The sequence below is a fragment of the Curcuma longa genome, chromosome 3 (assembly GCF_044706935.1).
Source record: "Curcuma longa cultivar G26 ecotype Majalengka, Jawa Barat chromosome 3, ITB_CL_G26_1.1, whole genome shotgun sequence".
Taxonomy (NCBI): domain Eukaryota; kingdom Viridiplantae; phylum Streptophyta; class Magnoliopsida; order Zingiberales; family Zingiberaceae; genus Curcuma; species Curcuma longa.
Window position 1 is genome coordinate 12520806 of NC_133863.1, and position 28000 is coordinate 12548805.

The window sequence follows — 28000 nt, forward strand, 5'->3', positions numbered from 1 at the left end:
ACAATTATAAAAAAAGATAATATAACTTCATTTGTATGACTTCCATCTTGGTTTGGCATTAAATGGAGAGCAAAGCAATAGATAATTAAAATATTAATTCAAGCACAATGAGAAATGATAGACGGTATGAAAATGTAATATAAAATTTCAGCATAATACACACGCTGTATGAAAGTTGGACTCAGACTTATAGTGTGTCATGCTGAAATTTCATATTGCATTTTCATACCGTTTATCATTTCTCCACCGCAATAGATAACTAAAATATCAATAGCCAAAGGGTCTAATTCCATTAAGCACCTGTAGTTTTAAGGGTAGCTTCTAAAATATAGTTTAAGTTCCTAGATCAAACAACTGCGTGATTTGTAGATTCAATCATCAAGCCTGCCATAATGCACGAGTTTCTGATTCGTGCAGTGTCTCTTCACCAAGAATAGCTGCTACTTCAAAAGACTTGCCACAAGTAGGTTTCGGATTTAGCCACTGGAGCGCACCTCAAACTTTTGTAGAGATGTAAGCTCCATGCAGGGCGACATGATTGTTATACGGAGTTGGACCGCTAGAACGGCCTCCTCGGCCCCTAGGGTTATAGTAGTTTCTTGGGTAGTAGCCAGAATTGTGATGCTGGCCACGTCCATTTTGGTAGCCAACACCACCTCCTCGGCTGCCATGACCACCACGACCATTCGCATAACCCCTCCAGTCTCCATTACCTCTGCCGCCGCGCACCCTGCCTCCTCTGTGGCTGTGGTAAAATCTCCTGGATACAAACTGTTGTTCCATCAGCTCTGTATCCTTCTGGTCTTGTTCCTCTATGAATACTTGTTTTTGCAGCTCCTGCTGGTCGGAGGCAATATCTGCAACAGAACTGACTGTATCCAGTTCATCCTGCAAGGGGCGGAGAAGGAAAGATCGCAAATGAGTAAAATGAAAAGTTATTTACTGAATGGAATGCAGTGGTTACCGTCTCCAATGGCACATCAACAATACTGAATTGATGTTCAACCTCCACTTGAACTTCTTTTTGCTCATCCTCCTGCAAATAGAGGGAACCTTGGATTTATTTCTTGATGCAGGTTTAACAAAACAAAATAATCTTGTTCTTACAGAAAGTGCAACAAAAAACATGACAGAAATCCAAGAAAAGGTTTTCAGGTAAATTCCCATAATAGTTATAAGATTAGAAAAGTACCAATTATAGGTAAAAATATCAATAATAATTCAAGAATGTTGAAGATCTAGAACCATGGTATACACTACCAGTTTGTATGTATCATGCCCAGCTATGATATGCATAGCTGGTGCTAAGAATGTATCGTGGAAGACACACTGATTATAGGCAAAATCCAAACTCCAAATATTAACAAGGAATGCACTATCCAGGGTGATTTACCATGAACATCCATTTTGGTTTGACATGTATCCTGGGTACATATGCTGGTTGGAATTACCACAAGTGCGCCTTACAATGTGATATGCAAGACATTTTGATATTTACAACATTCCACTAGCTTCTTGTGATGGCGAGAAATTAAATGATCACCTAGGAATCTACCAAAGAAGGGAGCCAAACAAGTATGTCTATATCATCTTTGACATCTAAAAATCACAAGACCCTTTTTTGAAGGTAATCCCTTTACTTAGCCAACAACTTTACTCCATTTTTCATACCTTGTTTATGAGGAATTGTGAATCTAATCCCTCTTCTAAATTAGGTCATTAAAAATGAGACTTGGTCATTTAGCTTAATTAGACATTTATCTCAACAAGACGATCCTCAAACAACTTGCTCATGCCATTTCTACAGGCTTGAGCAACCCTAACTAAAGAATGTTTTTGGGCAAAAATCAAATGGGTGCCCATTATTTGCATTTTCGTCAGATGGGCACCCCATTTTTAATTAAAGTCAAATGAACGCCTTATTTAACTTGAACTGTCCGAAATGCCCTCACAATCCCTGATCATTCGGCCATGTAGAAGCCAACAACTAGTTTCTACAATTGTAGAAGTTAGTTGCTAGTTTCTACAACAGTGATTTTATATCATTTTAATTTTGTTTCTCTAAGTGATAATCTAGTTAAAACAACATTTCAACAAGCAAAATAAATGATGGAGACTCCATATCACTCACTACATTTTAAATGAACATTATTTGATCACGATTGACCGTGTAAAAGCTAGCAACTAGCATCTACATGGCTTAATAATTAGATAATCTAAGGGTATTTCGGACAGTTCAAGATGCCCATTTGACTTTAATTAGAAATGGGATGCTGATCTAACTTTAATTGAAAAGAGAGGTGCCATCTTGATTTTTGCCCAAAGTTTTTTAAACTTGATTAGAGACAGCTAAACTATACCAGGCTTCTTAATTCGGCTGAGTGGTATAAAGAATAGCAATAGGGCAATCAAACAGATAGTGCTGCCGTAAAAGCTATGCATGATACACATGTTCTGGTTGCAGCTTGTAATATTGATTTTTGTGTGCCTTGAACATGGTAAGCTAAGCCTTCCAATCTCTAACTAAGCTTAATTAGATGGCTAAAAGAAGCACAACCTCCTATTTGAGCAAACCCCCCTCCTTTCTGTATATATCTTGCATGTAATAGAATTTATAGTAGAAAAACACTATGAGTGAGATATTGACGATGACAATACAAAAAGTAGAAGCAACAAAACAAATGGGTAGGAGGCTAAGTATGATCCAGTTCGTTAACAGCAAGATTGATAATAAAGCTTGACAAGGAATGTTGGATGCATATCAATCATTTAAATATTACCTTGTATTGCATGTATGAGATTTATTGGGAGGAGATATGATTATGTGTGATCTCGATACATGTTTGGTAATGTGACTTCGACAGAAATAAATTTAATAACCAAGCAAAACTAGTACCAAGCTACTGAGTTAGCGATGGATATAATCAATTCCTTGAAATTAGGCATGATGCCAAGATTTTTATAAAATCTCTCCTAACTCAATTCTGTTGTGTGCGAGTACACCCAAAACAATGCAAAACAGGTTAATTCAGAAGTGCAAGTTAATACACAGCTGAGTTATATCCCTTAACATACAGCAGTGAAACTAATCCAAAGCACCTAGCATCTTCTCTCAAAGTCAAATAAAGCATGCAAAGATCTAATAATTTCCAACTATTCGTCAACATAGCTTGTGCTGTGAAAATTATCTTTAGAAAGCAGAAAAGATTATTCACCTTAACATTGCTTTATATGAGTAATGGTAAACTATGTTTCAACCAACCAAGTAGTCTATATGTAAGTTCTGAAGAGTACTTATTCCCATTGGATTGGAATATGATGGTAACACAACAAAGACTATTTAGACCTATTGTTTTTAAAGAGTGTATGCAAGCGTTATGCAGTCAGACCACAATGTAATGCATATGTTATATGTAAGTGCATATGTGGTGAAGATCATATATAAACAAAACACAGGAAATACAACATCAATATTAATCAAATCTAAAATGTTTACAGCTTACAAAACAAACACGTGTTTAAGTAACACTTGAAACTTACAAGGTACCAAATAGAGTGACTTAGGATTTTAATCAGTTTAGTCTAAATTGGCAGAAAAACAAATCAAATGTGGGTTTTTATCTGCATATGCAAACTGCATATACCGAATATGGTCATATACGAAGTTTCACCATGTCAGTATGGTACAACGAATGTATGTCGTGATGATAACTCACCAGAGCCTGGGCACCTTCTGTCTGAATTACACTGGATTCACTGATCTGCACTTGAGGAGGAGCAACATAGTTACCCACAGCTGCTGCTACATCTCCAGGGGCTTTCATCTCTGGCGTAGTAGTAAAATAATCCAAAGCCAGAATCTTGTTTAACTTCTTTCTCAATTCAGCATCTAGAAGCCACAATATACAATGAAAAGTGGAAAATAGAAATAAAACGCACTAATAGATGATTGCAAAGAAATGACTAACAGGTGATCGTGGCTCCTGGATGAATTGGTCGATCAGCCTTCTGAAGCCATAGCTTTGCGTGCTCGAGGCACTGATGGAGCGCATTCTTGTGAGACACCTCAGAATATGCTGGTCGCGATGTGACTAGAGTTCCAAGAACTGATATCTCATCAAGATCCCGCTCCCCAAGCAATTCAGTCGCTTCGTCGGTCACATAATCGTAGGTCAGGCAGCATCCACGCTCGTGGGTTTTTGTCAGCATAGTGGCCGCAAAGTCACTCTGGGATTTGACGTCGAATAGACTCCCGAAGTAGAGCAAGGTAACGAGTTCCTTGACGGCCGGATCGGGATCCTCATTCACAATGGAGGCAGCAGAGGTTTCGACTTCGGTTACGGAAGGCGGAGGAGGAGCAGCGGATGTGGCGGCGAGGGCGAGCTCTTCCTGTAGAGCGGAGGCGAGAGGGTGGAGGAGCTTCTCGTACTCGTCGATAAGGACGGTGACGGCTGGCTTAGAGCGGAGCACCTCCGCCTGCTCCTTGTTGAGAGTCTTCCCCAGGGAGAGGCTCTCCTCCATCTGGACGATGCGGTTGTACTTCTTCCGCAGAGCACGGAGGCGCTTGCTCATCATACTCATCACCGGCCCGTCTCCACCGCCCGCCGCTGCCTCAGTACCTCGTGACGCCATCACGCCTCCGCTACTTCTACGGCGCCTTCCACCCCTCGTATGCCGGCCCTCGCCGGTGATGTGGGATTCAGGCAAGGGGGAAGACGGGAATGGGAACGAGACGGCTGAGGAACGCGGCGGAGGGTTTTTGAGGAACGGTGGAAGGGTTTGCGATTGGGAAGCGTCGAAAAATTGAGTTTATATAGGAAAATAAAGTAGTTATCTATAATTGTGAATAAGATTTGGAAAATGAACATATTTTGTTTAACTTAATTAGTTAATTAACACAAATGGATGTTCCTTTTTTATTCATTATCCAAATAACGTCAAATTTTGTTAAAAATTCATTTTTATTTTAAAAATATTTTACTTAATTAGTTAATTAACACATATAGATGTTCCTTTATTATTCAGTATCCAAATAACGTTCAATTTTATCACAATTTATTTTTATATTGTAATAATTATGATATAATATAATATGATCAATATTGATAAAAATAAATTATTATGTTTTAGTGGTTATCATATTCATAATGATTATAATATAATATTATTAATATTTATAAGAATTGAAATGTACATAATGTCAAAAATAAAAATGTTTTTAAAAAATAAATAAATTGAGATGTTGTTTCCTGAATAAATGAAAAAAAGCATAATTTCAATAAAAAAACGCGCTGTTTTAATTTTTGCCAAAAGTTTATTACACATGTACACACGCACGTGAATTTAACGTGACATTCGCAGGGCTTTTCATTTCCCGCCCCTCTATCTCTCTCTTCGCCTCTCTGTTGGTGTTGGGGAATGAATCGGGCAGCGTTGCGTTATCGCGGAGGAAGAGGGAAGAAGCAGAGATCGAAGGTCAAAGGGTAGAGGCGGTGGCGGCGCCGATACATGTGGAGGAGCTCCGGGGGCAGACGGTGGCTGTGGACGCATATTCCTGGATCCACAAGGGCGCCTTCTTCTACTCCACGCAGCTCTGCAAAGGCCTCCCGACCTCCAAGTACCAATGCTTTCCGTTTAGACTTCAGCAATCGTTGCTGTTCTCACAATTTTTTTTTTATGTTGGTCGAAAGATTGTTCTTTTCTGTTTTCTATTACGCTTCTGTTTTTAGCTGTCCTCTTTCTCGAGTTGCGCTTCTTTGCAAAGAAGGGTTGTTGTTTTCTACCTCTCCGCATTCATTGAGCCTCGTGTTACTCTTCGATAGGACTTTATGTTGAGAACAGAAGGATAAATACTGGACCTTGGTGCCTCAGTTGATGATTCATCGGGACCTGTATTTCTCTCGATGGGCCTATTGAGAACACTTGTCCATAAAAAAACTCCATGTTTAATCTTCATTACCATCCAATTTTTTGTCTTCTATTTTATCATAAGAAAGAAAAAATTATACCGCTCCTCCTTTTGTAATAATACTACAGTTGTACATGGTGTTTTGTTTTTTTCTTTCTATTATTCTCATCAAATTGTACCATTTATCAGCGCGTTTTGATGTCCTACATTGCTGAATTGTACATAGTGATGTCTTCCATGCCATGATAGCATTGGCATGATACTCATTCTTTGATGAAAAATAATAAAAATTCAGTTTCCCACGTTGCTATAGCTTGTAAGCTAGTTTGATCGGATTTGGAAGTACAATGAACCACTGGGCACATGGGTTTTGATTTTAAATCGAGAATATTGAATCTGTGTTCTCATCATCACCATGTCATCAATTTTGTGTTTTTTCAATTGATCATACAGTTCATCATATTCTGAATGTTTCTTTTACTGCATACTACTTGAAAGAACTAAATTCTACATATTACATCTTACTGTTACATGGATATGTTTCAAAAGATGGTGTATTTGCTCTTAGTTGATTTCCAATGATCTCTAGTGGTCCAGATGCCATAAATTTCGTCAAATATGATCAAGTATTGTTTACGTGATTCCCTTTCAGATTACTTATTTCTTAAGTTCCAAATTCTAAGTCAATATGCACTTTCTTTTTATGTTTTAGCCCGACCATTTCATCTTCTATGAAAGAAATGCTTTGCAATTTCATGCAATCAGCTGCTCATATAAGCTTGATCTGTTCACTTTGGCACTACTTAAGTTTCAAAACAATGGTGTATTCATTCTTTGTTGGTCGAAGATACTCATTGCCTTAGGTACTCCCTTTTCATGTTACTTGTTTCTTTAGCTTCACATTTTTGCAAAAGCAAATAGTCCTTTTGGGTCCTGTTTTTTTTCATCTTAACATATCATTTCAGAACCAGTATGGCTTTCCAGTGCCATGCAATCAGATTCTGCTTCCCATGCAAGCGTGTTATGTTCATTTTGAATGTTCTCATCACGTTCCTTATAAAATTAACATCTCCATTGGTTTCCAGAAAATTTGGAAAACATTCAAGTAACATCCATGCTTATGTTTTTTAATCAGAATAAGATTCTATTTTCATTTCCATTAACTTTAGACAGACTTGGATGTAGAGCTCGATAATATCATTAACACTTAACTATTGATTATTAACATTTCTATTGATTATTTGACAACATAATGCCTTATAATTTCAATTTCTACCATGATATGCATCTTACCGATAGAGGCTATGCAGAGAGTAAATCTGTTGTGTCATCATGGAGTCAAACCTATTCTTATATTTGATGGTGGGATTCTACCAATAACGACTGAATAGAAAACCAAGCGGTCAAGGTATACAAAAATGATTGGTAGTTTATTTCACTTTCTATCATGTAAACCAATACTTGAAAGTAGGAGGAAGGTCAATACAGTTACTAATCAAGAAATATAAATTGTAGAACATGTATTGTTAAAGGTACTATATGTTTCTGCTTCTAGTATGGGTGGTTTATAAGCTTTTCAATATGCTTGAAGCTGATCTCACTTTTTGATTATTTAGAAGATATATTTAAAATGATTTTCCTCTTTAGTGAACTGCAACAATTGATACAGGGCCAGGAAAGAAAATCTTGCACGAGCAATGGAACATGAAGCAATGGGTAACTTTGCTGTTGCTTTTGAGCACTACCAAAAGGCTGTTGATATTTCACCTTCAATTGCATTTGAATTAATTCAGGTTGTTGTTATTGTTTATTGGGTTTCAATGTGAAAATCAACATAAAACACAGCGGAAAAAAGAACTCACCAAAGGTCCGTGTGAATTCTTAATTAATCGTTGGTCTAGAAAGTTTACCTCTAGATGCGCAAAACCTTTGCGAATCTGGAGAGTGAAATCGATCTCAGCACAATCAACATGTTTGCGCCTCTAAGGTATTCACACGAGCACACCGCCAAGCCGCTAGTCTCATAAGCGTGCCGCCTAGCCGCCTGTCTCACAAGCAAAATTGGAGATCCTTATCTCAATGTCGTAGTGCTAGCTACTATTTAAGTTAAGATCCAAAACCTAACTTTTAGGGTTCATATGATCTTATCAGATAAGATCGTGTTACGTGGGTATAAAATCGTGGGCTTCATTTTATTTGGGCCTATTTAAATCAACAAGTTTAAAGATCCAATTAGATTAACTCATTAATTCAACAAATTTAAGATCCAATTAGATTAACTCATTAATCTAACAAGTGGTCCAAAACATATTACTTAAAACTCAGGCTCAGTTAATTTTAGTCATACTAAAATAAATCACTCTAAAATTGATGTATTCTTTGTGTGTAACCCAATAGGTTCTCGTAACATTGATAGTGATTCTAAAATCTCATTTTAAAGACACAAGCAATGAGTGACATCTAACAATGTATCATGGTTACACAAGTGATGAGAATGTCGTAGATTCAACCTAACTTGTCTGTGACTATTTTATTGTATAACTTAGTCCTTTAGTTCATAATATTTGGATTTATAAGGTATAGATAGTGTCATCCTCTTATCAATCTATGTGTTTATTGATCTCTAAGTAGACTTACTTAATCAAACAAGCTCAATAACTCATATTGATTTATTTGATCATGGTCATGCATTTTAGTAGTCCTACTTAATTAAGGATCCCACAGACATCACTTTCGTTATATAGAAATGACAAAATCCATCTACATCTTTCATATTCCTGCGCATAGTTTATTGCATACCAGTGAACAACTTTACAATCAACTTTGTTACAGATGATGTTTATCGATACTAAAGTATACAACTCCTTATGTAGAGAACCGTAGTGACTTCAGGTTAGAGGTTTGTTTATACTAATAGTCACTATGAGAATGTTTATGATACTCATATAACAATTCATAATTCTCTTATCGGGTCATCCAATATATATTCTCTAATATATATTCATGTGTAATTTGATATCTCATATCTATGATTTTTTAAATTAAGTCATTAGTTAGCCTACATGCTAGTCTTAATACATTAATATTGTCCTTGTATATTAGTACTTGACTAAGGATAATTAGAAATATTGTCTAGAGTCTCTCACAATCAATTCAAATAATTGATATGTTATAGAATCGAACTTACCACTCTAGGACATTATTATATTTATTCAAATTTACACAGATTTTAAAGTAAATATAATAAATACAAAATATTATCTTTTATTAAAATATGATACGAAAGTCTCAAATCAATCATCTCATGATTGACTCTTAGGGTTGATACTAACACTTGTCAGGTTCTCCTTACTTCATGGGTTGGCTATGCTAAAAAAGATTATCACATTCTCTTTCTAAGACCTAGCTAGTTTTGTTCTAGTGAAAGTAGACAATTGCCACTAAAATCATTCATAGAACTTTATTTACATCTTGTTGTCAATTGGGGTGCATAACTATAGGTTTTGAAGCTGGAAAAGTTTGACTATATTGTAGCCCCTTATGAAGTTGATGCTCAGATGACTTTCTTGTTCATCAACTGTCTTGTTGATGCTATCATTACTGAAGACTTAGATTTAATACCCTTTAGCTATGCTAGAGTAAATATTTTTTTAAAGCTTTGTTTATTTTATAGTCTTTGTCATTCATTCATTTCAAATATTTTTAAAATTTTCTTGTCATCTTAAGGCATTAATTTCTAGAGTGTCTTATCTAGATAATCTTCAAAATGGACAAAATTGGACATGAAGTTGAGTTCCAGGATTCAAAGTTGAGAAAAAATATGGATCTTGATTTAACTGGATTTACCAAACAGATGCTGCTCGCGATGTGCATTTATTGTGGTTGTGACTATTTAGCATCATTGTCGGGTATCAGTTTGAAAAGGGCCCATGCGCTAGATGCTTAAAAGATATGAGAATGTAAGTCACTATCTTTATGAAACTAGCCATTGCCATGCAAAGAATGGAGTAAATATGTAGGTTTAATATTTGTCTTCAACCATGCCTAGAGCACTACATGTTGTTTCTCATAGCTAATTTATTTTTGCTACTTCTCTTTTGCTGTTGTGCTAATGTCAATTGAATTTATGCTGCTCCATGCTGTTACGATGTCAAATGTTCTATCTATGCTATTGCGCCTAAATTGAGATATTCTGTTTTTTTTGTAATCATGTGTTTCAATTACCTAATAGTTAAGTTCATAGATTTGCTCTTTAGTTTAAACATTCTTTTTAATTTTTAATTTAATCAATCAATGCAAGAAGTAGAATGTCATGAAATGATCTTTTTACTATCATAAGCCTGGGATGAAGTGCTAAATCTCAGTAGATTACAAGATTTTCCCACCTGTTCACTTTTTTCTTAAAGTATAAAGTATTAACTATTAACTGTTGCTTTTTCTGGTTTGTATTTGCAATGTGGCTTTCACCCAGGCGGCCTGGGTTCAAATCCCAGTAATGAAAATGAATTTATTAGCCAACTCTATCTAGTGGGATAAAACTTGGTTGTTGTTGCTATTTACATTGTGACTTAAAAAAGAAACTAATTTTTGTGACTGTTGGGGTTGAAGCCTAGTTCTTCAGGGTCGCAGCATGGGCTCTAACCACTAAATTACAGCTAGTTCATCTCAATCTTGATATGCCAAAATACATGTTATAGCTTATATTAGATCACAGTGATAATATCTACTTTCTTTCTATAATTGAACTTTGTTTGACATCAATATATCTTTGCATAAGCTTCTAAACCTTTCTCAGGTTAATAAAACGTTTGGTATAAAAATATGATTTACTTTTACTAGTACTTTGTTTGTGCAATCTAACTGCTCTTTGAATTCATAATTTCTTTGCATTAGACGCTTCTGAAACCCTTCCCAAGTAATAATTGACATTGAGATTTTGTTGGTACCTCTGATTGTTGGTTCATATAGGGCATAGTTTGGTAAATATTTATTAAAATTATACATGTTGTCTAGCCCAGCTGGTAGTAATAAACTCACTCCTCTGACATTACAAATTTAGCTCTTCTATCTAGAAAAAAAAAGGCAGAATATTGAATTAAAGCTTTCTTGTTAATGTCAGGTGATTAAGCACTTAAAAGAACAGTGCTGTATCCATCCCACCTTCTTTTGAGGAAATGTTCAGAAAAGCAATTTGGGCATTCCGACATCAGAGAGTTTATGATCCTGCAAAAGAGGATCTTGTTCATTTGTTGGAGCTACCTCAATGTCCTTTTGAAGATCTTGCTTTTTTGGGTCCATATCCTACATCTTTAAGTCAAATTTTCTCTTGCATATATCTATATTAGTGAATGTTCGTTTGATCCAGAGATTGTAGCTTTTCTTGAGTGCTTGTACATGGTTACCCCAAGATGTAGCAAAGGGAATAGCAAAAGGAGATATTGATCCAATCACGAAGATGCCATTCCAGGTGCTTCTTCTGAAATCCTATCTGCTCATATTGGTGCAGTATTTATTTATTTATTTGGCTTTTGCATTTAAATTCAACAAACTTGGATATTTATCTTCACACGAACTCTGATTCCATTGAATGGAGTTCACCTATGAGTCTATGACAAAAGTGGTAACATGATTGTACATGTAGCTGACCAAATAGTGATTATTCAGGAAAATCCACCATCAAAGAATGCAAGGACTTCAGTTTATCATGGAGAAGGTTTGAGATGCTTCTTCATTCATAACCAAGCTTATGTTCTATCTTGCATTAGTCTATGATACAGTTATATTTGCAATACACTTGTGATAGGAGAAATTGTAAACCGCAGTTTCTGATTTGAAGAACAAAGGCGCAATGGCAGCTAAGGGGGGAAATTTTGCATGTGATATTTCTCACGTGAACATCGACACTGGTACAGCGGAGGAATCAATGGGCGACAAATTTGGAACACTCATTTCATCTTCCAGATACACTTCATCAGGTGCCCATGCAAGTGATCCTCGTGCATCTCTATCTACTAGGTAAATTTTATGATCTCAGTCTTGAGGAAAATAATAATTTAAAGTGTTTCTTAAAAGTATCCAACTGTTTTTTTTTTTAAATCTTGTTATCATTTCTGAACAGTGGGGCAAACTGTGGCCATTCCCATTGAAGAATCCACATTTTCGTCCAAAAAATAGTACTGGCAATTCAGCCAAGCTTCCCAATTTTTGTATGTAAATTGGTAGTTCGCAGCTATCCAATTTTATTTTCTTCTTGTTCTTTATTCTTCTCAGTTATTATTATATTGTTTTATCATTTATCATTTTTTTTAATTATAAATTCTTGGGGGTTAATCATGACATGAGCTAGTTGGAGCTCAACGCATGCATTGCACGTGACAGTGGGTGGGTGGCTAAAGGTCTAAAGGATAAGGAACTAACTATTAAGGACGGCTAACGTGTCACGAGGGTGGCATTTCCGTAATTTCCGCCGGCGATTACTTTAAGTGGAAGGCGTTGAAGTGGGGAAACCTAGACAGACCTGTCGAATCGTCGATCTCGATTTCATCGACGAGGAACATTTGGAAGGGCGATGGCGGAAGAGGGAACGGTGATCGCCTGCCACAGCGTGGAGGAATGGACCAGGCAGCTCGAGCTGTCTAACGAGTCCAAGAAGCTGGTAATAAAACTGATTCCTTCGTCTCGGATCTCATCGTTTTTCTCCGTTCCTCTCTCCCGTCTTTGAGCTAATTGGGTATTACTTGATCCTTGGAGTTACGGCCTCTTTGTGTCACCTAGGGGACTGCTGATTATATTTGCCTGAAAGTTCAGTTATTGATTTTTGTTTCATTTGCTTCCTCGACCTGATATTTTTGTGTTAAGAATGTTTATTTCTTTAGTGTATGTTCCCCCGTGTTGCAAATGGCATGCGCGCCTAAAAAGTAGGACTAAAATGTAGGTAGACGGCCGGTTTCTCGCAGGTAAGATTTTTTATATGCTTAGCTCAAACCTTAATTTCGTGGCCCAAATGAGTTATTGCTGCAGCAAAGTTGTTAAGCCAATATTTTATCATGAATTGTTTAGGAACTTTTGAAACATGATTCGTCGGTTTAATTGGGAAAAATGTAAAATATATTAGAAAGGATGACTACATAGCAAGAAAAAAAAAATTACTTCTTTAATGTAATATCTTACTTAATAGCATAACATAGTTAATGAAAGATGCGAATTCTTCAATTTATAAAAGAACGTGCTTTCATTTACACCTCCGTCAAAGGTTACAAACTGTTGTCTATTTTAATTCATTTAAAATTGCAACCATATTGCCATCACATTTATACTAAAACTTAAGTACATATCACTATTTATTTATATAGCAATAAAACATGAAACTCAGGAGGTTGATAATAAGTCAAGAATTCTGCCCTCACCGTGAATTCTGTCTTGACAAGAACATTTTAATTCTCCCAAGCTATCAACTACTTAAGAGGCTCTACCCTCCCTGACCTCTTCGCTAATCGTGCAATAGAGATTTTCTTTTTAAAAAAAAAATAGTAATGAGAACCCTCAAAGACTTATATTTTGGATGGGTGAAGGTGAGGTTTAAATAAAGAACTTGGCAACAGCTTCCATGGCAAATTAAGCTAGCTGACACCTTCAAGAGAACAGTGGGTTTTTTTCCTAAAAATGTGATTTATACCAAATTGCACTGAATCATTAGATTTCTTTTGTAGGGGGCCATGTATTGACATTTGAATCGTATTTCATTGTCAACTATAATTGTCAGTCCATTCTTTTGTTATTGATGTGTTGATATATTGGCATCTATGTTTTAATTTTTTTTCTTCTTAGTGTGTGTCCAATGTTTTCAATTTAATCATTTTCTCTATGATTATCTTGCTTTTATGAAGATAATCTCAGCATGGAAGGTGTTTTACCTTTTCTGTTAACCAATACAAGAACACATCATATCTTTATCTAGGTTAAAACTTTGTATATATGATCACTATATTAGCAAAGCCATGAATAATTTCTTCTGTGCAATTGTTTGTTATTTTTATATGTATATATAATATAGTTTCGTTGATAATAACAAATGATCCAACAATTTAGTTTGATAGGAAATTATGCAGGTAATAGGTTTAAATATTGAGATAGCAATGAAGAATTGGAGATATTAGGGCTGTTTAGCTAAAATAGAGAAGAGATTATGATGTTCTATGCAATATTTCTTATCCTCTTTAGGTTAAGGGATTTTAAGTATAGTATCAGTTTATGTCGGGCAACTATAGTATCAGTTTATGTTGGTCAATTAGAAAACAACACATACAAAAGATTGACCTAGCCAACATAATGTTAAGATGAATGTTTGAATTTACAAGGACAAAAAAGGAAACACAGGTTTTAATAGATGATAAAAATTTGGAAAATAGATCAGGATGATATGAACAAGTGCACAGACAACGATTAGATTTTATAGTTAGACATGTTCAATCAATGGGTACCAAAGTTTCAAGGATTGCAGGGAGAGAAATAGAAGAATCACCTAATACAACTGTGTGAGACTGAAAGTGTGTGAATAAGAATTGTACGGAAGTGTAGATGGGATAACATACAACAACAACCAAGCCTTATCCCACTAAGTGGGGTCGGCTAAGATGGGATAACATCCAACTTCAAATTGTTCTTTCTTGTTGATGTTTTTTTATATGATTCATGTTAGGATTTATAGCTATGAAAAATCAGCTTTAGCCATTCAGTTCTACTATGATTTGATGAAGTTGGTGTTTTCTAACATTGTAGACTGCAAATACAAAGTCTCATCATAGTTTCACAACCAGTTGTTTGAGTTCTCTGCAGAGGAGAGACTGACCATACGTAATATCCATCCATTGGTCTCCTTGCCTTTCAGATGATATTTTCTCACTTCCTTCACAACCATCTTCCTTTATGCCATATCAGTTAAATAATCTGTGTATCATGAAGCATTCTAAATCTGAAATTTAGTATTTACTGTGATTGAGTATATAAACTTTTTTGTCCACCATCATATACTTGTAGGTTGTCATCGATTTCACTGCCTCATGGTGTGGACCTTGCCGAATGATCGCACCAATCTTTGCTGATCTGGCCAAGAAGCATCCAAATGTTGTTTTCCTCAAGGTTGATGTTGATGAACTGAACGTAAGTTGGCTCCCTTGTGAAAAAGTCTATATTAGTCTCTCTTTTTATCTTTTGCGGCTAAATTTCTAACATGATGAAATTACAGACTGTTGCAACGGACTGGGCTATAGAAGCAATGCCGACCTTTGTCTTCCTAAAGGAGGGAACCATTGTGGACAAGATCGTCGGTGCAGATAAGGTAGAGCTGCCAAGGAAGATTGAGCTTCTCCTGTCTAAGTGAATGTTTAGTCAATGCAAAGATCAAGTCATCTTCTCTCAAGACCTTGGCATTGTCAATAAGCAATTTGCAGAGATCTCTGATCTTAATTTCAAGTCTCGGATAAAAGTTCCACGAACGCTTAGCTTAGCGAATGCTTTTATGATTCGTCATGCTAAAAGCATTGGTTGTCATGCTTGACGTTCTTGATCTTAACTTCCAGTTGTGCATCAGTTAATACTTGACCTTCTTGTTTTGATGTTCATGTGCGTTCGTTCTATCTTGTTCATCACTATAACTTGCACTTGCTTGTCTTTTACATCATGCCCATTTTTACCCCTCTTAATTTCATATGCATTGGTCTAGGCATTGTCAATAAGCAATTTTATTTGTAAATCAACCTTAAAAATGAAAATTAATGATATTTTAACTCCCTTTTTTTCAGAAACGGTTGAACTTGTAAGCTAATTCCAAGCAAATGAGTAAATCTTTAGAATTAGACCAACTAAATTAATTAATTATTGTTTTTCTTCTTTGAAAGTATTGCATACAATCATTCAGTTGCGTTAATTAATTATCCATACTTCTACAACTTTAGCTGAATCATATTCGAACCTTATGCTTTCAAGCACTCTTTATCTAACTTCTCAGAAACAATGTTCAAGAAAAATCCAAAAAATAAGAAAAGGAAATATGATTGAAGCATGCATAATGAATATAGATTAGGCAAAGACAATGATTGAAATGGAAAGTTGGCACTTCCAAGTGCTTATTTTCAAGGTAGAACATCAAGATCCAGGAAGCAATCTTATTCTTATACACCACCTCCAAACAGCTCAATTGATTTTGATAAGTGATTTGATAAGAACAGACAGGTTAAGGCTCAAGTCGACTTGAATTTGTGTCAAATGTGATAGATACAGACCAATTACCCTAATTAATCATGATGCACAACGCAATGCGGCAGACGTTTTCTTTTCTGCTTCTCTTCCTCAGAATGCTGCAAGGAAAAGAACTTCAAAATTGAGCAGTGTTCCAGGAAGCTTATAGTATCTACAAATACAGGAACATTATTTCAGTTACTGATCCTCACCTGCTGAACAAAATGGGGAACTGGAACCCTTTTAGATCCATCAGCTAGTCGCTTGGACGGCAAATGATTTCCAGTAGCAACAAACTCATTCAACACCTACAAGTGTAATTGCTGGTTAAAAAGAGAAGTGCAGTGGAATACATTTAGGAACATTATTGATGGATTCAGTTCGTAATATTCTACTTTATTTTACTACAATATTCAGTGATAAGTAAAGAATTGGCACCTGATTTCGTATTGCTCCAATTATCATTTCTTGACATCCGGAAGCATGTACATTTTTCAGGCTTGGGCATTGAAGCAAAAACCTTTCTGTATGTTTTCAAAAGCTTCTGAGCAATACTAAAGTATTATCGATGAACCCTAAATGCCAATGGATGTAGAATATATACCTGGATGTAAGTTTGTACATGAGTTAAGATTGAGCTCGTTGAGCTCTGGGCAATTCAAGTATAGAGACTGCATTATAAAAGTTGAATTAGAAAATGTGAATTGAAGAGGCATAACTTTGATTTTTCTTTTTTGAGAAAGAGTTTTCACTTACATCTAAACCAGAGCAACCCCATAAACTCAGCTTCCTCAAATTTGCATGTTTTATAATCAGCTTCTGGAATCTAGCAAACTTTCCTGTAACTTCTCCTTTGGGGCACGGCGTCGGTTGACGGCTTTTGTACTGGTACTGATTATTGACACGGCATATACTCATCCCGCAGTCAATTAGCCGCAGAAGAGGCAATTTAGCTGCAGCAAACTGGATGCCACCTGAGAGAAGGAATTGAAAAACTCATGATGTTCAACCAACTAACAAGTAATTGGAATGGTTGGTGTTGAGGAACAAAGCATAGTGGAAGCCAGAAAACAAATACATCCTTACTTGAAGTTATATTTTGGCAAAGAGCAAGTAGGAGCCTACAAAGAGTCCTAGGGAACACATTACATATCATTCGTAAGCCACTGTCAGTAATGCTTGACCTGACCAACCAGATACAAACAAATCAGTACTTATAAGATCAAGGATTCATAGAGGCTATCACAAAGCAGTTGATTGAACAGACCCACTCAAATCAAGCAATTCCAGATTGGTGTAAGAGGAAACTATAGCAGTAACAGCAGCATCAGTGATTCTTGAGCCGAGAACCAAAGACACCATCTGTAAATTCCTGAGAAAGCAAAAATAGTATCAAGTTACTACTGAGGGGATTAAGGGCTGCAGAAAGATGTTTTGGTATTCAGTTAATCTGGTCTGGATAATTGAATTTTGATAACTTCATTCTGCTAATTCTGCATTGCAACTTATGCTACATAAAGCAGAGTAGCAAATCCAATTTCTATATTAAAATCTTTGTTGAACACAATCAAGAGAAAGAACCCACCTCAAGTTAGCACTTGTAAGAGCGAGGACTACTTCGTTAGAGAGATGAATTGAGGCAATATGGATGTTTTTTAGCCGTGGACAGGTACGTCCAAAATATTCCATCATCGTAGCAAGATCTGTTGTGTCATTTTCTTGTCGAGCAAAATCAAGAGAAATCTCTCTTAAATTAGGGCATTTAAATGCCTGTCATATTTGGAAAGGAATGAATACATGGATGAACATCCAAAATAACCATGTCGGAGCAAATCAAAATGCATACCACTTTAGAAATGGAATGAAGATTTGATAGCCAGAGTGTTGACAGACTTGAAGAAGTGAGATTGAGAAATCCAATGTTAGTGCAATCCTCAATCTTAAGACTTGATAGAAACTGTTTGTCAGCAACAAAACGACCCAATTCATCCCTAGGCATAGACAAAAAGGTGGTGAGTATAGTTTCATGCTGATGTAAAGATACTCCCTCCAAAATAGAAATGTTTCATGCTGAGTATAGTTTCATGCTGACAAAAGTAATTTCTTTTTCCTCTAAAAGAGAATTTAAAAAAAATGACAAATAAGTCATTTTCTAGCAAACTATCGAAGCCTTTAAAAGAAAAGGTCTAGCAATGAAATCAAAAGAGAAACAAATTTCTGTGACAATTAATGAACAATTTAAAATGCACAGAATAAAACAAAATAAATATGCTGACGGGAAAAGGTTAGGTTCTTTAAACGAAGTTAAAAACCTACTTAATGAAGATAAATAAGATCTTGTATAACTTTCAGATGGATGCTCCATATATTCAGATTTAAGGCAACTAACATGCTTTCACTTGGCGAATACTTCTGAAAATAAACGATCATCCGCAAGGACAGAGCCAGGAAAATCATATAAACAAAGAGCAATGATACACTATATGAAAAATATAATATGAAACTCAACATAACACACTCCATGTAATGGGGCCCATATCCATGCAGTGGAGCCCCCATCCATGCAGTTGAATGTGTCATGTTGAATTTCATGCTACATTTTTCATATAGAGTATCATTTTTCATAAACAAATTTGTTAGTATTTAAAAAGTAGAGGGGGAAGGTGTGGCGTTGCCCCCCATTCCTGTGTTATGTAAATAAATTGTTCTAGAGATCATGTATAAGAGTCAATGTCATACCCAGTTATCCTGTTGACTGCATTTTCAGCCATGTTTAACTCAAAAGTTTCCAAGTTGGGTATCGAGAATGCAACACAAGCTAACAGCGTGGCATCTACATCACTGCAAAAGAATAACATTACCATCAGGCATTTGAATGCTGTTGATGAGATTTTGTAGATCCAGCTTCATTGAATGCAATTGAAGAGAATTATAAGCAATTGTCAATAATAGAACAACTAAAACCAATTTGGTTCCTCATAAATGAAAGGGATTACGGATGCCCATCCTTACTCCTTATTAATCATAAACAGTTAGTTACGCTGCAGATTCCAAACCAGGGGAAAAAAACATGAAGAATGAAGAGAAATTCAATTATCTAAAAAAGTGCAAGATGAAAATGATTCTAATATTTACACTAAAAGTATAGTGTCTGTTTCAAGATAATGTTGGCATGGATCAAAGTAGAAACTCGGCTTCTATGTATTTCTATATCGAAGATCACTCAGATTCCAGAATAGTGTTTATATAAGCAAGTATAAAACCACAACATGTAATTTCAGAACTTTTGTTATCCTAAGGTAGGATAGGATTAAGACCAAGATCACTGATCTACTAAAAAAATCTCTTTCAAGTGATTGAACTAAAGGACAAAATGTTATTTTTATGTTCAAACTTTATCCAGCGCATATCATAAAGACTGATTCTTTTTACCACCCAGAAAAGAACCTTTTTGATTCCTCCTAATGTTGAAAGTTCAGATCTACACCATCGGAGAAGCATTAAAAATGGAACCTTTCCTACAAATTTTGTTACTACGGTTCAGATCTATATTGTCAAATGTACGTAAGTTAGTTTTTCTTTCATCGCTGCAATTTTTTTTTAAAGGCATTTCGATCATTCCGTAGCTTCGAATTCGAACCTCTCCATCCTCAGTCTGAGCCGTGTCAGCCCGTGGCACTTGCGGAGCACCGATCCGATCTCCGATCGAGGCGAAACACAGATCCTGAGCTCCTCCGCGGAGCGCCACACCCTCCGGACGCAATCCCTCCAACCGCGGCACACCGCCGCCGCCCGCGTCAGCTCCCTGGGCGAAAGTCGCCGCAGCACCTCCACCATGCAGGTCGTGGGCAGAGCCCACTCCCCGCCCCACCCCACCTGCTCCTCTTCCTCCAGCTCCTCCTCCTCCTCCTCCCCACGGATCTGCTGATCCGCCACTGGCATAAGCGCGAGGGCGTCGGCCTCGGCGTCGCATTCGTCATCGAAGGAAAGCGCGCGGCGGGGGCGGTGGGAGGATCGGGGCGGCACGGGGGCCTCCGGCGTGGGGCAGACGTGGCCCTTCTTGGGGAGGCCGCAGTGGCCGCAGTTGTAGCTGCCCCGGCTCTTGGGCCGCGGCGCGCGCCCGACGGGGGTGGCGGCCGGGTGGCGGAGCATCTCGATGCCTAGAGGAGGAGGAGGGAGATGGAGGGAAGGTGCGGGGTGAGATAAAAAGGAAGGAGATGAAGAGAGAGAGGGAGGAGTGCTGTCGGAAAGAAGCGGGAGATTAGAGTTGAGTTCGCGCCAATTTTACCATGTGCGCGGACTGCATGCGTCTTGAATTACGATAATGCCCCTGCTCAGGTGTAGTAATTCTTTTCTTGTTTTTTTTCTTCTATTTATCAAAATATTCATTACTAATTTCTCCAAATCACTTTAAAATTACCCCTCATCTACTAATTATTAATATCATTATTTTATTTGATAAAAAACGTAATATAATAAATACATAGACATATTTGTTATGCAATAGTTTATTGGTGTCCATAGTTAAAGAAATAAAATGATACGAGCTTGGAATTTTTAATAATTTTAAGCAAAAATAATGTAAATTTTGCATATTAAAAAGAATTAACCACTATTCTTTTCTTACTCATATGATGCATAAAAGGATGATAAGTAACATAGCTATTAGTCATTGTAGACGTGAAAGAATATAGTTATTCTATGCTCGAATTTAAAAGGAATTAACATGTGTTAATGGTGATAGAGATTAGGGATGAATATTTAATTAAAATTGAATTGAATCGAACGAATTAATTAAAATTGAATAAAATTAAATTTTTTTAAACTAATCGAACCGATTAAATTTTTAAATAAACATCAAATAAATCAAAATGATAAAATATCGATTAATTTGATTTCGACTAAATTAACCGAAATAATTAAATTTTTTAATATTATGAAAATTTTATTAATTAGTTAGTTATTTATAAATTTACTTACTTACAAATGTATAAATTATTTTTTTATTTTAATAAATTTGATTTATTGATTTAATTAAATAAGAAATTTTAAAATCAAAATTAAACTGAATTAATCATTTTTTTAATAATTAAAATTTAAAAATAACATAACTGAATTTTTAAATTTGATCAATTCAGTCGATTTATTCAGTTTAATTAAATTTTTACTCACCCAAAATTGTAATTTTATCTCAAATAACAGATTAAATGTGAACACTAAGGTTTCATTGGTTATTTGTGGGAAATGGAACTTTTATAGACTTTGGGATTGTGACGTGGCAATTTATTAAAATTTGAGGAGTAAAATGACATTCTCCGATTGGGAATTTTTCATTCGGATGGAATGAACAAAGAAGGCTTATCACAACTAATGGCGATATTAAAAGATTGTTTATTACTATAAGCACAAAACTATTTAAATCTTTCAAAATAAACACTCTTCTGGACGTTTGGGAAGTGATCATCATTCATCCAGACACGGCAACATGGGGAGCTAATGTAGGCCCCTATATGTCTAGAAAAAATGATTAAAAAATTTTAAAATTTGTTTTAAGAATAAAAACATAATCATTAAATGATCATTAGAGAAAAAATATATACCTATTAGTTCGAAGGTATTTATCAAGAGATACATTGAAATTGATTTTTAACTGATTTATAATATCTCATTACAATCCGTAATCCATTAATGATAAATTTATATTATTATCGTTTTAATTTATTTTACAATATTATTGACATGCAACTTTGATAGTTAAATAATTATTTCTCAAAGATAAATAGGGAGTTAATTTTTGTGTAGCTCTTGTTTATGTTCACAAAATTTATTTTTATTTTTTAACCAAAAAAAATTGATATAACTAATTGAATTTTATCCATAAGATTTCTTAATATTTAATCTCATCTTATGATCAATTTGAAACAATTATAAAATAATTATTTTATGACATTTTATGATTATAAAATGTTATATTTTTTGGCTTTGTTAATTAATTATATTATATTGTTGCTCATTTGAGTTCCAACCAATGGAGTTGAATAATACGAAAATAGTAATATTTGAATTGAGTTCTAAAAATATATATATGATATTTGATTTCTATTTAAAGTTTTAAAATATAAATAATTTTAATTCAAGTTAGACTCAAAATAAAATTAGAATTCTGTTCAATTTATTTGAACCTTGATTCAAGCAGTATTAAATTATAGTTTAAAATGACTTATATTCGAATTTGATTGAAATTATTTAAATCTTAATTTAAACATATTTAAATTAAAATTATATAAAAATAATTAAAATTTGAATGAATAATTGAATAAAATATTATAGATTCGTAAAAAATTCATCCAACGTCAAATTTAATTCGAATTTGATAATTTTAAATATAAATTAAATATTTTTTTAGCTGATTCGAAAAGATGTTTAATTTGGTGCAAATTATCTATACCGAACCGTTCTTGACGTTGCTCCTATAGATTTTTGTTATCCATTTCCATCCACACAAATCTACAAATGACACGCAGAGTTTGGATCGTAGCTCACTCGTCTCCCTCCTCTGGATTGCATGGAGCATTAAATTGGATCTGGATCCACGCAATGGACGGCTCATATTATGGCATCGCTGTCATTTCGAAAACTTAATCTGAGAAAAATACACGATAGAAAACTGACAAAAATCTATGGTTGGGAAAGCATTCAATGGAACCGCACCACCAATAATACTCGGCGGCAAGGATGTGGTGATGAGGGAGGCGCTCGCAGAGAGTGTGATAAAGCGGTTGCTGCTCGTCTTCTAGGTTTCTCCGCCTTGGTGGATCTATTGGCCAAGAACATAAGGTAAAAAGATTTGTTTTTGTTTTTATTTTTCCCCCTTTTCGAAGAAGAAATCTCAAGTTCTTTTGACAAAGTTGCGATTTTCGTCACTTGTGAGTTCCGCAAATCTATTTTCGGAATAAAAATTGAATCTTTAATCTTCTTGCTCAAGAATGTTTTCGTCACAAGGATGTTTGCTCAAGGGGTGAAAGAAAGATTGAGGAACTGACCTTTTCGTCACAAGAATGTTTTTTGTCTGATTGTTTGATTATGGAAGATTAGGGTTTTTTTCGCCCCAATTAGATGAGAGGAAGGAAAGGAAAAGACTGCTTATCTCTTTACAAGTGCAAAGATTTGCCATTTCTTTAGCTAATTTTAGTGTTTGGAAAAGTAATTAAAAGTTTCAGTCTTCACTGTTGTCTTCTTTCACCATTAGATGGCTTCCTCCATACTCAGTGGAGCAGAAGCACTCACTTTCTACAAAGGAAGAACCCCAACTGGGCTGGCCTTCAAGGGCTCGTCACTCAACGGGATGTGCCTCCCCATGATGGGTTCGATGTCAGTTACGGGTGGAAGTATTAGGGCGAAAACGTTGGCGCCGAAATGCAGCCTTTCGTCTTCTCGGCCAGCGTCTCAACCCCGCTTCATCCAGCACAAGAAAGAGGCATTTTGGTTCTACAGATTCCTCTCCATAGTGTATGACCATATCATAAATCCCGGTCATTGGACCGAGGACATGAGGGATGAGGCTCTTGAGCCTGCTGATCTCTATGATTCGAGGTTGAAGGTCGTGGATGTCGGCGGCGGGACTGGATTCACAACATTGGGCATTATTAAGCACATACATCCCAAGAATGTCACCATTCTCGACCAGTCTCCTCACCAACTGGAGAAGGCAAGGCAAAAGGAGGCACTGAAAGAGTGCACAATCATTGAAGGGGATGCTGAGGAACTCCCCTTCCCGACTGACTCTGTGGACCGCTACATTTCTGCTGGAAGGTAATATTTTTTTTTCTTTTTTGGGGATCAATTTATCATTTGCAATGAAACTCATACACTATACTATACTACAGTTGAAAATACCTTATTCATTGATTCAAAACATATGATTCTTACTACCCTTTGCGATCAAATTCCTATAGGTTCTTGTTTGTGATACGAAGATTAAGCTTCTGTTTTAGCACCTTTAGTGGTCAGAATTATCCTTTAGCTGAAAACATTTTTATTGTGCTTTTGTTGTTCCTACCAGTTGTTCTAAAGCTCAAATAGGATGATACATATCGATACTAGTTCACTGTATGAAATAGAATTCATTATATTTAGCAGCTTCAATATTCATTAGCAGAAGTGGAAGGGATTATCATTCCAGTTTATTTTTGCACACATAATCCATTCAGTTCTAGATTGTTTTCTAGTTTAATTCACGAAGATCGCTAGTCCTTCATGCTATTCTGTTCTTCTTTGTTCATTTCTCTCTCGATGATCAATCTGCAGCATTGAGTATTGGCCTGATCCTCAACGTGGAATCAAAGAAGCGTATCGAGTACTGAAACTTGGAGGGTTAGCTTGTGTCATTGGTCCTGTATATCCAACCTTTTGGCTATCACGCTTCTTTGCCGATATGTGGATGTTGTTTCCTAAGGAAGAGGAGTACATCGAATGGTTCAAGAAGGCTGGCTTTAAAGATGTTAAATTGAAGAGAATCGGCCCCAAATGGTACCGTGGTGTCCGGCGTCACGGGCTCATCATGGGTTGTTCTGTCACAGGTGTTAAGAGAGAATCTGGTGATTCACCTCTGCAGGTACTTTTTTTCTCTTTCGATTTCCATTTGCCAAAATCATTGTTGCAGAAACTCTTTTGTAGCAAATCAAACCATTCACTAATGCCTTGCGTGGGTGCTCTACTTAGCTGCTCGGATATGCATCTTTGAGTTACATTGCGATCACTATGCTAACTTCAACTTGAGCATTTTGGTTCTCTCATTTAGCCAAGGCCATGCATTTGACTGTGTCAAAGTTAGAATTCCATGAAAACTAATCCAGTAGCTTTCAGTGTGATAATGTACAGTAAGTTGACATCTTCTTGGACATATATGATCCTTCTAATGTCGATGAATTGCACTGCAGCTTGGTCCAAAAGCCGAAGATGTAAGCAAACCTGCGAACCCATTTACCTTCGCCTTGCGCTTCATCTTGGGAACAATTGCAGCGACATATTACGTGCTGGTGCCAATATATATGTGGATTAAGGATCAAATCGTCCCCAAAGGACAACCTATATGAAGAGTCAAGAGCAGACTCGAATTATTCGGCCACAAAAAATGGAATTGGAACTATAATATGTGTAATATTTCCCTTTGTTTGCTATTTTTAGGCCTTTTCCTTGACTTTTCTAGTCAGCTTGTTTGTTTCTGTCTGAATTCTAAGTCATGCTGCTGGGCAAAAAAAAAAAAAAAAAAATTGTGCTTCATTTGACAACACAACGCGACTTGTTCAGCGCTGAACATCATGAAGTGGTTGTAAACCTGCAAAATAAGTTTGTTCTTCTTTGGCAGTCTGTATCTTGGCAGTCTCTGTGATCTGAAAGTCCAACTTCAGACTTGTTTGTTTGACTTTAAATCGCACATTAAATTCTTCCATTCGAAAAGTCTAAGTAGCCACTCGTTCATCATGACTTGGTCCCTCGTCTTCTATAAGTGAAGGCAGGGCATCGCTCACTTCTCATATCTCTCTTCACCATTCATAAAAACAAACTCTGTTCTTCTTCCTCTTTCTTCTTCCTCGTAGAATTTAGCTGTTGCCATGGACGTTCTAACAGAGGAGCAAATCATAGAATTCCAAGAAGCGTTCTGCCTTTTCGACAAAGATGGAGATGGTGATTTGTTTTTCTCTCTTATCTCTAACTTATTGTTTATTGTTCAGTAGTCGATTTGTTCGAACCAAGTAGTTAAGGCTTTTAATATAGGATTTTATCGAGTTGGGACTTCGAATTTGAATGATTACGAAGAGAAAAGAAGTTATTTACTTGGGAAGAAAAGAAGACGTACGGAATTCCAAGAAGTTGTTTATTTCTTTTCTTGTTTCGGTCGACTTCTGTCTTGCCTTCACTTGATCTCTCACTTTGGCCTTGTTGAAGCCCTTCTTCCATTGTTTTTGCACAGGTAATTGAAGGAGAGAAGAAGACCTTCAGTTCCTAAAAAATTCCATTTTTTTCTCTAAATTAAACACACACAAAAAAAAAACTTATTTAGCCAAGTCAAGATAGATCTGTTGTCGTGATCATGAACAAGTCAAAGTCTGGAATTCCAAAGCAAGATGTAATATTATTCAATGCGTGCGTGCAAGAATTGCAGTCAATTCCCACTGCTTGCATTCACATATATAAATAGATTTGTCCATTTCCAAACAGAAAATTAATTTTTAAAATAAAATAAATAGTTATTAAGTTATCATTTAATGATGATATACATGTACAGGATGTATCACAATGCAAGAACTAACTACGGTCATCAAATCATTGGGTCAAAATCCAAGTGATGAAGAGCTGCAAGAGATGATGAGGGAAGTCGACTCAGATGGCAGCGGAACGATAGAATTCGGGGAGTTCTTAAATCTAATGGCTAGGAAAATGAAGGTAACTACTTAAGAGGCTAAACTACAATTTACGAATATAATGATGAAAAAAAACAGAAACAATTCCTCTAATATTAATTTGTAGGAGTCCGATGAGGAAGATGAACTAAGAGAAGCTTTCAAGGTGTTTGACAAGGATCAAGATGGATACATCTCTGCCATTGAGGTGAATTTAGATTGGTGCATGTATTTATTTAATTTAATTACGTCTTTTATGTGTGATTGGTTTAAAATTAAGATTGATAATTTCGTGTTCTTGTAGCTGAGGAATGTGATGATCACTCTCGGAGAGAAGTTGACAGAAGAAGAGGTGGATCAAATGATAAGGGAGGCAGATTTGGATGGAGATGGGCAAGTGAACTACGAGGAGTTTGTGAGAATGATGATGGCTGTCTAATTTAACTTAATTACTAATTGATACAGTCTTGTTTAATACTGGTAGTAATTATAATAATTAATGATCTTGGCATCTAGTGTTGTATTGCATAATTTTGATGACTCAATCAAACTATCCAAGTTTCCTACTTGTTCATAACGTCTAACATCTTACATATTCACATGGGCTTCATAAATGCAATTAAAATTCCTTTAGATTTTGTAAATTATTATTAAGATGAAAGAGGTCATAATTCATAAAGGTGAAGAGTTTGTAATAAACAAGTTCATAAAATAGAAGAGCTGTTGCATATTATTCAAACAACTTTTTTCTTATTGTTCATCAACATTTATGAATCTAATCATCACAATGACTCTTAATATACTGCACTTGAAGACAGAACAGTGCATGAATCTTCATGTTTTTATCATAAAAGCAGATATGTGAAAGAAGTTCAATACATCTTTCCACAAATTTGATGTTGAAGTATGAATCAGTTACACTTAATTAGTTCTGAAATATGAACACTGAAAATATGTAGCAGTAATTAATTAGTTAATCACTACTCAAGTTACTGGCATTGGTGTGATGTGCATGAAATACTAATGAACAGATCAGTTGGCAAAACCTTTTTCAGCATAATTAATTCGTAGTGAACTGTGTGTTATAGATCAAAAAAGCTCTTTAAAATACAGAATGTATATATGAAACTACTCCAAACATTATCCAAAGATCATTCCAAGAATTTCTATGATTTTTTCTGCAAAAAACACCAACCAAGAGCTAAGTTATACTTATTTTAGGTAATTATATTAATGTATCTGCAGTTGAACAGGGGTAAAAGATATCTGAAACTAACAGTTTTCTACAGTAGTTTTCAGATAAAACTGCATAATCATAATAATAATATATGAAACATAAATCCAAAGATAACCTTCTTTTAATGATAGGTAGATTTTAAGAAGACGTTAAAATTTCACTGCCATCTGTATATGAAACCATGCAAACTAAGCTAACACATATACTTTTCAGTAA

The 28000-nt window shown here is 35.7% G+C and overlaps 5 protein-coding genes and 1 pseudogene across 5 annotated transcripts; 4 read left to right on the forward strand and 2 right to left on the reverse strand.

Annotated features, from left to right (window-relative positions):
* Positions 1-271: 271 nt before the first annotated feature.
* On the reverse strand, positions 272-4764 carry LOC141824077 (uncharacterized). The gene is made up of 4 exons (XM_074711310.1): positions 3969-4764; positions 3717-3889; positions 965-1036; positions 272-888 (listed from the first exon to the last, which is right to left on the reverse strand). The coding sequence occupies exons 1-4, from the start codon at positions 4630-4632 to the stop codon at positions 496-498; spliced, it is 1302 nt and encodes a 433-aa protein (XP_074567411.1). The 5' UTR covers positions 4633-4764; the 3' UTR covers positions 272-495.
* LOC141823721 (exonuclease 1-like) lies at positions 4691-12054 on the forward strand (annotated as a pseudogene).
* A 352-nt stretch (positions 12055-12406) lies between these two features.
* Positions 12407-15528, forward strand: LOC141824078 (thioredoxin H1-like). The gene is made up of 3 exons (XM_074711311.1): positions 12407-12563; positions 14945-15067; positions 15153-15528. The coding sequence occupies exons 1-3, from the start codon at positions 12477-12479 to the stop codon at positions 15285-15287; spliced, it is 345 nt and encodes a 114-aa protein (XP_074567412.1). The 5' UTR covers positions 12407-12476; the 3' UTR covers positions 15288-15528.
* A 672-nt stretch (positions 15529-16200) lies between these two features.
* On the reverse strand, positions 16201-20296 carry LOC141825468 (F-box/LRR-repeat protein 17-like). Its single transcript, XM_074712853.1, has 11 exons — positions 19785-20296; positions 18884-18985; positions 17991-18135; positions 17730-17914; positions 17412-17516; positions 17231-17328; positions 16901-17118; positions 16749-16815; positions 16583-16668; positions 16357-16452; positions 16201-16263 (listed from the first exon to the last, which is right to left on the reverse strand). Exons 1-11 carry the CDS (start codon positions 20294-20296, stop codon positions 16201-16203), a joined length of 1677 nt encoding a protein of 558 aa, XP_074568954.1.
* A 2517-nt stretch (positions 20297-22813) lies between these two features.
* LOC141825142 (2-methyl-6-phytyl-1,4-hydroquinone methyltransferase 1, chloroplastic-like) lies at positions 22814-25517 on the forward strand. Its single transcript, XM_074712530.1, has 4 exons — positions 22814-22981; positions 23394-23956; positions 24452-24758; positions 25084-25517. The coding sequence occupies exons 2-4, from the start codon at positions 23394-23396 to the stop codon at positions 25237-25239; spliced, it is 1026 nt and encodes a 341-aa protein (XP_074568631.1). The 5' UTR covers positions 22814-22981; the 3' UTR covers positions 25240-25517.
* A 133-nt stretch (positions 25518-25650) lies between these two features.
* On the forward strand, positions 25651-27093 carry LOC141823193 (calmodulin-like protein 11). The gene is made up of 4 exons (XM_074710458.1): positions 25651-25831; positions 26433-26590; positions 26675-26755; positions 26852-27093. The coding sequence occupies exons 1-4, from the start codon at positions 25759-25761 to the stop codon at positions 26984-26986; spliced, it is 447 nt and encodes a 148-aa protein (XP_074566559.1). The 5' UTR covers positions 25651-25758; the 3' UTR covers positions 26987-27093.
* Positions 27094-28000: the final 907 nt, after the last annotated feature.

Excerpts from the sequence above, each read along its gene's own strand:
- LOC141825468 (XM_074712853.1), bottom strand. The coding sequence starts at position 20,296 with ATGCTCCGCCACCCGGCCGCCACCCCCGTCGGGCGCGCGCCGCGGCCC. Across the intron at positions 17,517-17,729 it reads CTTACAAGTGCTAACTTGAG|GAATTTACAGATGGTGTCTT; the intron begins GTGGGTTCTTTC and ends TTGCTTTCTCAG. Across the intron at positions 16,816-16,900 it reads GGGGTTGCTCTGGTTTAGAT|TCTCTATACTTGAATTGCCC; the intron begins GTAAGTGAAAAC and ends TTTATAATGCAG.
- LOC141824078 (XM_074711311.1), top strand. The coding sequence starts at position 12,477 with ATGGCGGAAGAGGGAACGGTGATCGCCTGCCACAGCGTGGAGGAATGG. Across the intron at positions 12,564-14,944 it reads CTAACGAGTCCAAGAAGCTG|GTTGTCATCGATTTCACTGC; the intron begins GTAATAAAACTG and ends ATATACTTGTAG. Across the intron at positions 15,068-15,152 it reads TTGATGTTGATGAACTGAAC|ACTGTTGCAACGGACTGGGC; the intron begins GTAAGTTGGCTC and ends ATGAAATTACAG.
- LOC141824077 (XM_074711310.1), bottom strand. The coding sequence starts at position 4,632 with ATGGCGTCACGAGGTACTGAGGCAGCGGCGGGCGGTGGAGACGGGCCG. Across the intron at positions 1,037-3,716 it reads CAGAAGGTGCCCAGGCTCTG|GAGGATGAGCAAAAAGAAGT; the intron begins GTGAGTTATCAT and ends CTCTATTTGCAG. Across the intron at positions 889-964 it reads TTGATGTGCCATTGGAGACG|GATGAACTGGATACAGTCAG; the intron begins GTAACCACTGCA and ends CGCCCCTTGCAG.
- LOC141823193 (XM_074710458.1), top strand. The coding sequence starts at position 25,759 with ATGGACGTTCTAACAGAGGAGCAAATCATAGAATTCCAAGAAGCGTTC. Across the intron at positions 25,832-26,432 it reads TTTCGACAAAGATGGAGATG|GATGTATCACAATGCAAGAA; the intron begins GTGATTTGTTTT and ends ATACATGTACAG. Across the intron at positions 26,756-26,851 it reads GATACATCTCTGCCATTGAG|CTGAGGAATGTGATGATCAC; the intron begins GTGAATTTAGAT and ends GTGTTCTTGTAG.
- LOC141825142 (XM_074712530.1), top strand. The coding sequence starts at position 23,394 with ATGGCTTCCTCCATACTCAGTGGAGCAGAAGCACTCACTTTCTACAAA. Across the intron at positions 23,957-24,451 it reads CGCTACATTTCTGCTGGAAG|CATTGAGTATTGGCCTGATC; the intron begins GTAATATTTTTT and ends ATCAATCTGCAG. Across the intron at positions 24,759-25,083 it reads CTGGTGATTCACCTCTGCAG|CTTGGTCCAAAAGCCGAAGA; the intron begins GTACTTTTTTTC and ends ATTGCACTGCAG.